Here is a 13116-nt window from a genome sequence, read left to right on the forward strand (position 1 = left end):
GCGGTGGAGATAGCTGCGCAGGTGGTGGTAGTGCTGCCTACCCCCCTTTTCCCACCCACCCCTTTTTGTTAATTTGCATTCTGGACCATTGGGGCTTGCTTTCTTATATTGGATATCTGGTAAAGGGGTCTTGTGGGTTGGGGCTGTGGACCATTTTTGAAGTGTTTGGGGCTACTCACTGGTGGTTGCATTGTTGGTTGGGTTCTTTCCATAGGAAGTTCGGGACCAGAGGAGCTCAGCATTGGCACCATGCCCCCTAAAGAAGGCTAAAGGGAAATCGGGGGGGGGACCCATCAAGGCTAGGAGGTTCCCTCCAGTTCTGTCCTCGTCATCAGAAGAGGAAGACTTGGGCACAGTAAGGGCCCTTATCGCGAGCCTGGAGGCGCTTGAGAGACAGAGAGAAAAGCAGCAACCTGCTGGCCCCAATCTGGGTGGTCTATCTGGGGTTCCTTCCAGGCCCTGCAGGCAGAGGAAGGCTGACAAGCGTGCTCATCTTCTAAAATTTCTTTCTGATCCTATAGCACAATTGGAAGGGGATCCAGTACCTCCTGCCCCGGCACCTGTTGATCTCCTTCCTTCCTTCCTCCCTTGCTTTGATTTCTATACCGCCCTTCTAAAAATGGCTCAATGCGGTTTACACAGAGAAAGAACAAACAAATAAGATGGATCCCTGTCCCCAAAGGGCTCGCAATCTAAAAAGGAAACATAAGATAGACACCAGCAACAGTCACTGGAAGTACTGTGCTAGAGGTGGATAGGGCCAGTTACTCTCCCCCGCTAAATAAAGAGAATCACCACATTAAAAAAGGTGCCTCTTTGCCAAGTTAGCAGCGAGTTATCTATCTCACACAGGAAACTGCCTCCCAGATGCCTGTGCCTAGCAACCTGCCTGCTGATTCTGGATCAGGTACAACTCCTGTGGGGATGTGGCTTGATCACCAGTTCGGTATGGGTTTTACCCACACACTTTAACGCCAAGTGCAGCAGCTTTCCTGGCTGGAGCAGTTGGTTGGCCCTCTGGCTCTTATGCCGAGCGTTTTCCTGCTTGAGGGGCATGTTTGCAGGTTTGGCAAGGACCCAGTGGTTCTGGACAGCCTGCCTGGAAGAATACCAGCCATGCTAGTTCATCTAGCAAGGGGTCATCCCATGAAATTGATTGCCGGGAAATCTAGGACCAACAAACGGAAGTACTTTTTCATACAACACATAATCCACTTGTGGAATTCTCTGCCACAAGATGTGGTGACAGCCAACAACCTGGATGGGTTTAAGAAGGGTTTGGATAACTTCATGGAGGAGAGGTCTCTATCAACGGTTACTTGTCGGAGCGCTGTGGGCCATGTTCAGCCTCAAAGGCAGGCTGCCTCTGAGTACCAGTTGCAGGGGAGTAACAGCAGGAGAGGGGACATGCCCTCAACACCTGCCTGTGGCTTCCAGAGGCATCTGGTGAGCACTGTGCAAAACAGGATGCTGGACTAGACGGGCCTTGGGCCTGATCCAGCAGGGCTGTTCTTATGTTCTTATCCGTGTTTCCCAATATCTCTCCTGAGAATTGCCCAGTGCTGGGCATTTTGCTGCCTCTACGAGACCATATACTCCCGACAACCAAAGAAAAGATTTGGAGTAGGAAGAAGACCACTGAGAGGAATTGAGCTAACTGGCTATCTGCCTTCATGATTTATATGGGGGTGGTGCTTCAAGTTCAGCCTGCATGGGGGCCTGCCCTTGTAAAGTATTTTGATATCATCCATAGGGGACACAGGGACTTTGCAGGTAATGCTTGCAGGACTACGATCAGAGCTTTCACCTTAGGGCATCGCTGCAGCCTTCCCTTCCATGGGACAAACAGCATCAGGAGCTCTGGTTGCTCATAATGATACCATCCTGCCCTATATAAGGGGAGCATGCTGACAGCAAGTACTTGCTCTCTAAGACCCCCAGGGGGGAGTCAGCTGGGGGTGGGGGAGTCAGCTGGGGGTGGGGGAGTCAGCTGGTTCAACCTCAGTTGGTTTGCTCGGATTTTAACATGGTGTGTGTGTGTGGAGGGGGGATGTTGCACATGCTCATCATGTAAGTTATTCTGGGTTCTGTGGGGGTAAGCAGCCTAGTGCCAGCTGTGCCAGGATCAAGAACTTTAGGGGAGGGAGGAAGTCTGGTCACAGTAAAAAAGGCAGGTCAGCTACTGCAGCAGGAGCTCCTGGAAAAGGGATCCTAACATGCAGGCCCTACAGCGGCTCCTAGAAGTATATCCACTGCATGCTCAGGCTGGTTATTTGTTGGATGGTTTAACCTTTGGTTTCTGTATACTTTGTGTGTTTCCCAGGTCTTTTTATTTTGCCAAAAATCTGAAATCCATACAGGGCATGGAGGACATTGTCCTTCAAAAGATCACAAGGAGGTGGGTTAGGCAAGGTGTTGAGCCCCTTTGCATCCCCCCCCCACCTATGTTGAGGGTCTCCCCACTGGTCTTGGTCCTCCAGAAGGCTGCTGGGGAATTCAGGCTGATTCACCATCTTTCGTTCCCCAAGTGCTCATCCATCAGTGATAGTATTCTGGCAGAGCTTTGCTTGGTGCACTGTACTTCCTTTGTCGAGGCTGTGTGCATTGTGCGCAGATGTGGGGTAGGCGCACTTCTGGCGAAGTTTGTCAGAATCCAGCTTTCTCCTCCTGACTGATAATTTTTGGCTTTTAGATTTTTATTTTCAAGAGAGCTACTGTGTGGACAGGGTTGTGCAGCCTTCAAGGCTTTCAGCACTTGGCTCAAATGGCCTTGTGCAAAAGGATGCCTTGCGCACAATGGCACATTATCTTCATGATGTCTTGGTGGTCAGGCCTAGTGCCTTGGGGCAATGTCTATTCTTGCAACGTTCCTTCATGGAGCTGTGCAGGGAATTGGAGGTTCCCTTGGCCAAGGATAAAATGGAGGGCCCAGTGGTTCACCTTACATACTTGGGCATTGAGCTGGAATCTGTGGCCGGTTGCGCCAGGCTGTCTGATGACAAGCTGCAGCAATTGAAGTCCATGGTAAGAGACTGCCTGTCTGCTAAAAAAAAAAAAAGTCACCCTTAATCTGCTCCAGGGTTTGCTAGGTCACCTTAACTTTGCCTGCAGAGTAACTGCCCCAGGTAGAGCCTTTTTGAGTCATTTATGCGATGCCACCTTTGGACTTAAAGCCCCTCATCACAGGCTTAGGGTTTTCTGCACAGATGTGTGAGAACCTGAGGATATGGCAAGGCTTTTTTTTTTAATGTGCTGCCTGCACATTAGGTGGCTATGAAGGGCAGTGGACAGCCTTAGGCCTGGAGCAGAGGTGTTTCGCCATAGGTTATTCTGGCTGGCTCGCATGTAAGCAGCGAAGTCTTCAGAATCTCACTGTGGTAGGTGGAGTGCCAATCCTCTCCTTTCGTTATTCAGTTAATAAAGTTGTGGCCCTATTTCAGTCCACACACTTTGCCTCGTGCCTTTGTTGTCCGGGTGAAAATTATATGGGACTTTGGTCATGATCATGCTCATTAATTTGGAAATGTTCAACTTGTTTGCAGTGGCTCACATGGTACCCAGGGTAATGTGGATGGTTCAGCACCACCTGTGATTCTGTGAGTATCTAATGCACTGTCCATGTTGTGGAACAATTCTGTTCCATTGCGACTTAATTACATCATCGCAGCTGTGAAACACTACAACTACTATTTCAAATGGATTAGAACAGGAGGTTAATTAGGAAATTTTAAACAGAACAGAAAAACCTAGTTCTTCCCTTGCTTTGTCCACAGACACAACACTTCTGTTTTCACATTTTGAAACATGTTTGGTAAGATAAAAACATCACATTGTTGTATATATGTTACCTAAGAATCAGTGGTGGGACATATACAAAAGTTGTGTCAATTAAGCGGGTTAATGCCTTTGGGAAGTATAAATGCCAGTCTGTGTTGCCAAGTTAATTACAGTTTAGCACTTATTGCAAATCACTTGTGTGGGGCACTCTCAGTGATATGCTGTGGGTTCATTAGTGATTGCTTTAAGGCTATACTGAAATAAGCTGTTATTGTGAGATACTGTGAGATAGTGATATTTTAATTACATTCACTTGGAGCCCCTGCAAATCAGGTGCCTGTCCATAAAAGATCAATTGATCTCTACAAGATATAATTTTCACAGCTACTCTAAGATGGCGCTGCACTGCAATAGTGTTATAGCCTTAATTAACATGCTTGTTATCAATGTAGATCATCTGTATGGCCCTCTCAGTTACAGAGCCAAACAGGAGCAGATTTGCAGCAAGGACTACAAATCTATTGTTCAATGATGGTAAATTAATTTATTGCTGAAACTCTGCTTCAGATCAATTCTATTTTCAAAATAAGTCTGGCACATTCTAATTCTGCATTCTGGTCATGCTCCTTAAAGGGGGCTGCTGTATCAAAAGGAAATAAATTGTATACTGCATTACATTAAATTAATTCATCACAAGCCGAGAATGGAAAAACTGATACCAACAAATGGCAACTGAAGTCACACACAGACCAGACTCTGATTAAAGGCCCAGTATATCATAGGGAAACATTGTAAAGAGCCCTAAACAACAGAGAAATCCAATGCAGATAGGTGAAATTTGCTCAGATAACCTTCTGAACATTTCAAAATACTGTCTGACATTTTCAGTATGATCACTGCATACAAATACAACCAAAAGAATATCACAGCATGGAATCAAGTACTGTCATGCCTGCTATGCAGACAAGCTAGTTCCTACCAATGAGACACCAGGTCAGATATCAGCTACAGGAAGCTAAAGAGAAAAGGCTTGGGTGCGGCTCCTAGTGTGAGCTATTTTTCAGCAGAATGCTCCATGAATGATGACACTGTGTTGCTCGGAGGACTACCATCTAGTGGCTGCCAGGAGGAACACAACATGGCCAAGCAGAGCGCAGGTATTACTGCTTCCTCCACAAAACAGGCAGTGGTGGCAGGCAAAAGGGGTTAATGTTGTCTTTCTCTGATGCCCAGAAGCCAAAATTCAGTCAAAAGTATGCAGGTCTAAACTTTTGGCCCTTAGCAGGAGTGTACTGTTAATAAGATAAAGGGAGACAAATGTCTCCTGGCCCACAGCTCTGAGGGGCCCCCAAGGCCAGTCCTTGCCCTCTCTTCAGTACTGTAGCCAGGAGTGTGGGCAATGGTGGCCTTTGCTACCTCAGAGGTTTCTCTTTCCTCCACAGCTGAGCTATAGTTCCTCCCACCCCCCAAGCAGGTTCTCTATGACTCCCAATTTCTCTTTTGTCAGCCGGAAAGAGAGCGGCTACAGCAGCAAAGAAAGAAAAGGCTTAAAGCAGCCCTCTCTTTCCCCAGCAACAACAGCAGCCTTCTATGATTGGTCTTCCTTGTCTTGGGCTCCTCCCCCAATCAGCAATTGAGTGCAGTTGCTGAACTAAGCTGGGAGCAAGCTATTCAAGTGGAAAGGAAAGTCAAACAAACAAGCCTTATCTGTGTGGTTTGGGGTTTTTTTTTGGGGGGGGGGTGTTTCCCCTCTCCTTCCCACATTTATGGAGAGCGAGTGAGTGTGTGTGTGTGAGTGAGAAAGAGAGATTATATCCCAAATTGAAAGCCTTCCTTCCTTCCTTTTATTTTTATTAATTATTCATTCATTCATTCATTCATTCATTCATTCATTCATTCATTCATTCATTCATTCGATTTCTATACTGCCCTTCCAAAAATAGCTCAGGGCAGTTTACACAGAGTAATAATAAATAAATAAGATAGATCCCTGTCCCCCAGAGGGCTCATAATCTAAAAAGAAACATAAGATAGACACCAGCAACAGTCACTGGAAGTACTGTACTGTGGGTGGATAGGGCCAGTTACTCTCCCCCTGCTAAATAAAGAGAATCACCACATTAAAAGGTGCCTCTTTGCCAAGTTAACTGGGGTTTATGTGTCTATGTTTCTCACACAAGCTCTTGTTTGTGCCTGAGCTATTTTTAACTTTAAAAAAATGATTTTAAATGATTGGGTTCTTCCCACTAAGTTCTCAGCCATGTGATCTTCCCTTCAGAAATTGCTATGAGTCATTTTCCTCTCTGTGGAAAGAAAAGAGGGGGTGGTGGCAGGGGGGTTGTTGGTTGGTTGGTGGTGGTTATTGAAAATATATTCAATTGTTTTTCAACCAAACAAGTTCTCAAAAAAAAAAATGTTCCTTGCTCCCAGAATGGCTCACAATACTTGAGGGTTGGGGAAGAGTGGAGCTAGCCTAGCATCTTTCCTGATTGTTTGCTAATTTTAAACTGATTTGCCTAGATATCCCTTCACCTGCCTTTTCCAAATGAAAAATATTGTTTTTGTTTTTTTAAAAAAATCCCACCATGCTACAAGCCTGACAAAAATCGTTGAGCTTGGAACAGAAGCTTCCTTTGGAATCCACAGAAGGAGAGGAGAACTGGTCTTGTGGTAGAAAGCATGAATTGCCCCCTTGTATTCCACGAAGCTGATACTGTTGTATTATTTGGTTCTGCTGTTGTTTAACCGTGTAACTGTAGTCTCCTGTCCTCTATTAATCTGCTACACTATATTACATGTGTCCTTAATGTTCTTTTGCAGAAAAGAAATGGGGTCAGGAGAAGCAGAGGAAAGCATAGAGGGGCCCATTTTAAAATCCTGTTTCTGGGCCCACTCTCAGCCACCTGAGAGGAACAGATGTCTGTAGATGGAAGGGGAGATTGCTGAAAAATCACTTGTCACAATAGAAAATGCTGTTAACGCATTCCTGAGGACACACTGTAATAAAGGCACTGGACTACTATACTAGATGAAAGGGCATTATTAACTTTATTAAGCATTTTAATAACTATGTAAGCAACAAAAACTCCACCCCCATGCAGTGTAATTCTAAATTAAGTTGACGGTCAGACAATAGTTCTGCATTAGTCCCTGCAAGCAACAAACCCTAGCTCAGAGCATCAGATCAGACCGATGTTGATCCTTGTGCCTCTCTGCCAACCCCATAAGGATCAGAGTCCTTTCAGGAGCTTCGCTCCCCAAGCCATTCAGCCTTTGAGGTTTGTGAAGCCCCCAAAGCAGGTAGGAGTGCCAATCTTTGCCCTGAGCTACGAAATCTCTAAGGACCAATTGACTTCCCCTTTTCAAATCCTGCTCAAGGCTGCTTTCCAATCAACCTACACCTATGCCCAGCTTGCACTGCTCCTGTCTTGTTGTGAATTATTTAGCTAACTAACTAGAAGGAAGTGTAAACAAACAGAATCAGCATTAAAAATGTAACTCAGCCAGTCTTGGGAAACCAAAAATTCCTACTCAATCTCTAAAAGGATGGCCAGTGAATCCATTCTGTGCCAGGTAGTAGGGAGGGGAAGCCCGGCTGGGTGAAACCAGAGCCAGGTGAGATAATGGAATACTGTAAGTGGCCAGCAAAGCTCCACTCTCTCCCTGATCAACCAATAGCCTCTTGCCTCGTGGCTTCCCTAATGGAGGGAGAGAGAATAATGCTACCCCCAACATGAGGCTAAGGAGTGGCCATATTCCTGTAGAGAGTGCCTAATCTAGATGTTGGCCATTGCATCATATGTATTTTTTTTTAACAAAATCTCATTGCCTTCATGTTTAAATAATGAAAATTTACACAATATCACTCTATCAACTAATAATACTTACACACACATCTATTGTCATCTATCAGTATTCTATCACCCCTACATGAACAATTTACACGACCATCAGGAGTCAGAAGACACAAATCATGACAGCCTCCATTCATTTGGGCGCAAGGGGACAATTCACCTGGAAAAAAGAGAAAGACTGTGACATTAAATAATCAAAATACCAAATAATCTTGTGAAACTGGAATTAATTGCTTCATGGTTTGGCTATTTCTTGACCAATCCAAATCCAACAAAAAACAAGGGAGCCAGTGTGGTGTAGTGGTCAGAGAGTTGGACTAGGACCAGTGAGACCTGAGTTCAAATCCCCATTCAGCCACGAAACACACTGGGTGACTCTGGGCCAGTCACTTCTCGCTCAGCCTAATCTACCTCAAACAGTTGTTGTGAGGAAAAACATAACCATGTACCCCACTCTGGGATCCTTGGAGAAAGAGTGGAGTAGAAATGCAAAAATAAATAAATAAAAATTATGGCAATAACTTGGAGCAAAGCTATATTTCAATTAAGTAGGGATGAGTGAGCAGAAAACTGCTCATCCCAAAAATGAATCAGGTCCTTGAGCATTTTTCTCTCTCCAAAGAGGAGACTGAGGTTCTGAAGAACATGTGAAAAGGGAAAATGTTTACTTGGGGGTCAATGGGCAGCAGGGGGCAGCTCCATGCATATTAGGATAAGCAATGGGTCTCTCTTTGTTCCCCTGTGCTTTCTTAAAAGATGCTAACACTAGCAGTGTCCTTACACTGCCAGTGCTTATTCTGATGCTGGCCGGGAAGAAGGAGACCTCATCCTTCCCCGACAGCACAAACCAAGAGCACAGACAAGTAAGAGGTGATGCAACACCTTTAGAGATCAATGGGGAAAAATTATGCTAGCAAAATCCCACCCCTATCAGCATACTCCCCACCCCACTCCTCTTCTCTATCTGCACGCTTTGTTAATGCTGGCTGGGAAGAACAAGAGACCGCCTTCTTTCTAGACAGTATAGAAGTATACTGGCAGATAGTGGCATCATTTAGCATCTTTGCGGGGGGAAACAATAGGGGAAGGAGGAGAGGCCCACCATGTCTCTTCTGATCTCTAAGGAACCTAGGACTAGATGAAATCTTCCTCCATATCTTTGCTGCTATTTTCATTGGCGGTGGGGATTACACAAGGAAGGAGATTTGACACTTTTATGGAGGACCAGCAAAAGTTCCTCAAAAGCTGACAATGAGCTTTTCTATTATGGTGGTGGCATTATTATTATTTTTGCTGTTTAATACTGGGAAATGTGCCCGCCTTTTCATCTGTCATCATTCTCTGTTGCATTGCATGAATGGATCTGTGGATCAATAGCAGCAGTAGTGACAGAAAAACCATCGGGATTGAGTCATATGACACCATTATCTTCACAAAGAATATGCATTATTCCATTACTACAACATTGTAAAATGGGGATTGCAGGCTGCCACAAATAAGAGTGCTGCCCTACTGCCCTGGACGTTAACCTTGGAAGATTAGACTCAGCAGGGAGGAGGAGGAGGAGGAGGAGGAGGAGGAAGAGGGTAGCTCTTCTTGGATATTAAAATAAGCTTCCTGAAAGTACCCAGAGCCATGCTAAAATGGTCTTTTGGTCTATTAGGTTAAAATAGGGAATTGAGATCTTGGGCAAGTTGAATATGTTTATGGTGATGCTTTCACAGCAGACCTTGATGTGAACGTTACACCTTTGCATTCAACCAAAGGAACAATGCAAAACTATCATTTTGTGAAGAGTGGCAATTGCCTATGATGAATCAGCTAAAGCTTGCAGTCCACTTTGTATGCAAATGTTGTCTGTAAGTCATAGAAAACAAATCTATAACTAAACAAGGAACTACTATATAATGCACAAAAACTTTACTGAAAGAAATTTACTGAAAGAAAATTATGAAAATATATCCCAATAAAGAGACATTGTGCTTTAAAAACTTACAGCTGTTAGTGTCATTAGCAACAGCTATGATGCCCATTGGTTGATGAGGTATATCAGATCTAAGAATCTTTGTATCTCCACCTGTATATTTATTGGATCTCAGAATTGCTCTTCTCACCCAATCTGTCCAGAAGATCCAGTCATCATAAACAACCAGACTGAGAAAAGTGCCAGGTCCAGATTTGACAATCACCTAATTTAAAGAAAGGAAACAGACATCAAATGACTGAATTTATTCTCATGTTCATATCGGTTTGTCTACTTTATTTTTAATTAAATGGAGAGGTTCCAAAATGAAGGGGGCTGCCTGATTTGAAGATCAAGTACAATTGTTTGTACACCTGTCTATACAAATACTTTCTGATGAGAAAGATGTCCTTGTATTGTATGTAGAGCTGCACCTGTATTTAAAACATGAAGTTTTCCACATCCGGCTTTTAGTTTACATCTTCTTCGGAATGGAGGTTTGAGTTCACATATCAGCCAAATTTACCTTGAAGTCCCTGCAAGCTATCGGGGAGCACTTAATGTACAATTCGGATTTTTTATTGCCCTTTGGAGTGTAGCCTGATTTATATCCGAAGTAAAAAAAATTTCACTTTTTGCATCAGTTTTTTTTTGGGGGGGGGGCCTTTGAACGTGCACTAAAGCCTTGCAGTAAATCCGCAGTAAAGCTTGTTGTCTGGGAAAGCACTATGCTTTTCTTATTAGAGAAGAATGTTTGGTAGGGAGTTTCCTATAACTTAAGGAAGTCCCAATATACATATAAGCACATACATACACGTAGATTGCTTCTGAGCTCTTCCTGCATTCTCAACACATAAATGATCACTGAACTTGTTCTTTTTTAAAGAAATGGCCATTATCCCATAGTCAACAACAATAATAAAAACATATACATTTCTGCAATATTCTGTATTAGACATTACATAGTTTAATAAACTTCTTTGGCCAACACTAAGAATAACAAGGCACACCAATATTTGTCCATCTCCCCTTCCCTTTGTAGCCAACTGTGATTCCAAAAATATATGGCCCAGAGGTCTTCATGACCTCACTGCATACATACTTCATTCGTCCGGTTTCACAACCTCACTGCACACACACTTCATAACCTCACTACACATACCCTTCATGCCTCTGAATACCAGTACTTTTTCACACAACACATAATCCACTTGTGGAATTCTCTGCCACAAGATGTCGTGACAACCAACAACCTAGATGGGTTTAAGAAGGGTTTGGATAACTTCATGGAGGAGAGGACTATCAATGGCTGCTAGCTGGAGGGCTGTGGGCCACCTCCAGCCTCAAAGGCAGGATGCCTCTGAGTACCTGTGGGAAGGGGGTAACAGCAGGAGAGAGAGCATGCCCTCAACTCCTGCCTGTGGCTTCCAGCAGCATCTGGTGGGCCACTGTGCAAAACAGGATGCTGGACTAGATGGGCCATGGGCCTGATCCAGCAGAACTGTTCTTATGTCTGCATATCAATAACTAAACTGAGGATTTGAAGATGATGTTGGGGGGGGTAAGCAGTTGTTCAGAAGCCTATTTCTAAACTGTATTGGCATAGCAATAAATGTTGCATGTATTGATGATACTCTGCTGATGCTGTGTGCTGTTGTTGTAGTCAAATGCAGCTGTTCAGGATGTTTAGGGGTTGGACTGAAGAGTATTTCTATTTGTATAATTAAAACTTACACAATATATTTTTCACTTTGGGGCCAGAGTGATAAAAAACAGAAAGTATTATGATAATATCAAATTACATGCCCACTGAATTTAACCAGCTATGTGAACAGGAAATAATTTTTGCTCGGGAGACACAACCATATTATTATTTTTATCCAAAACCAACTTGACAGATGGCAATCATGCACCTTTACAAACACTTTCATGGAGCAACTGAGAATTAAGTCCCATTTTATTTACTACTGTGGATATTCCACACTAATAGATATATATTATAAATTCCAAACTAAAGCCAATTTTCTATGTTCATATGAAACTTAATTCTAATAATAAGTTCTATAAAGGCAGAACTTGATCACCCCATGTTTGTTTTTCTAATCATAGCCTAACTGAAAAATAGACCAGATGACCAACAAAAATGGTTTCCATGGAGACACGTCTTGAGAATCATATGGCCCATATTGCCTCATAAGAGCATTTAAGATGTGGGAAAGAGTTGCCAGTTCAAAGTGCCATTGATCTTCAGAACAACAACTAGGACTGATCTGAATAACAAGCCCCATTTTTGCCACTCCTTCGAATGGGTGTGTGTGTGTGTGTGTGTGTGTGTGTCTTTATCAGTAGTTTCATGGGAAGGGATATTTTAACAATTTGTCTTGCTTTCCAACAGAAAAAGCCACACCTCTGAAGGTAGCAGTGGCACTAGCAGCAGTACTTGTGTGAGCAGAATGCTAAGCTATTCTGGAAGGCTCCAACCTTCAGGATCACACATTTGGACATCACAGGGGCTGCTTGGGGGAAAGGGAGGTAGAAAAACCCATTCTGTAAAGAGAACTCTATTCCATTCACATAGGGAATGGGATAATTCATTCACATATCATTGTAATACAGAAATGGTCAAGTCCTTGGCCCTGTGAATCACCTATAGAATCCATACAGTTAACTTGCCCACTGTGAAATCTGATTAGCAGAATCCCAAAAATGACATTATACAGTCCTATCCCTGAGTTATGTTGACTGAATGGAATAGGGTTGCATCCAATTCTCCATCAGTTGTATATATAAAGCCCATATGCTTTTGGGGAGAGACTGTTTTATTTTGAAATTCATAACTGAGGTTCTAATAATCAAAATCTTGTGGCCATTCTTCTAATCTTAACACCTGGACACCAGGCAGTATCCAGACTAAGTAATTAATGAGACTCAAGTTAAGACTAACTTGTTCCACTGATTTCAATGGTATTTAGTCTTGTTTAAGTAGCCTGCATGCTACTCACCACCTTTGAAAATGGATGGCATGACTAGCAAGATGAATAGATGTGAATATTTTGATATCTGTAAGGCCAGCTTGGAATATTGAAATAAGTATTAAAATAACCTATAAGGTTTGCTAAGAAATTGCTCCAAAATGGACTTCTACTGTTTCATAGATAATAATTATTTCAGTGCTGTTGGGTTAAACTATAGTGGCTCAAATTCAAATTATTATACAAATATTTATTTATTTATTTATTTATTTATTTATTTAATTTATATACCGCCTAATATATAGTCTCTCGTATTTGGGTCGATCTAGATCTAGCTTTAGACTCCACAGTCATTGCAGTGTCAGATGCAGAGGTATCCAGCAACACCTCTTGTGTGGTTAGACTGGATCAATTTCAGTTTGTGACTCCTGAGGAAGTGAACAAGCTGCTCAGAACGGTACATCCTACCACCTGTCTGCTTGATCCTTGCCCAACGTGGCTTATACTATCTGGCATGGGGGTTGTTGTGGAGAGCCTGGTGACAATTATA

At 43.1% G+C, this 13116-nt stretch overlaps 1 protein-coding gene across 10 annotated transcripts in view; it reads right to left on the reverse strand.

Moving 5' to 3' along the window:
- Positions 1 to 13116, reverse strand: part of LRP1B (LDL receptor related protein 1B) — a 1420219-nt gene that overhangs the window by 221611 nt on the left and 1185492 nt on the right. For all 10 annotated transcript variants that reach the window (XR_008308477.1, XM_053255348.1, XM_053255339.1 and 7 more), the window contains 2 exons: positions 9628 to 9820; positions 7666 to 7791 (listed from right to left, as the gene is read on the reverse strand). Coding sequence is in view for 9 of the 10 variants with exons in the window: in XM_053255348.1 (XP_053111323.1) it covers positions 7666 to 7791; positions 9628 to 9820 (319 nt within the window). In the remaining variant the exon portion in view is untranslated. The remainder of the gene's footprint in view (positions 1 to 7665; positions 7792 to 9627; positions 9821 to 13116) is intronic.

Source organism: Hemicordylus capensis, chromosome 1, assembly GCF_027244095.1.
Source record: "Hemicordylus capensis ecotype Gifberg chromosome 1, rHemCap1.1.pri, whole genome shotgun sequence".
Lineage (NCBI taxonomy): Eukaryota > Metazoa > Chordata > Lepidosauria > Squamata > Cordylidae > Hemicordylus > Hemicordylus capensis.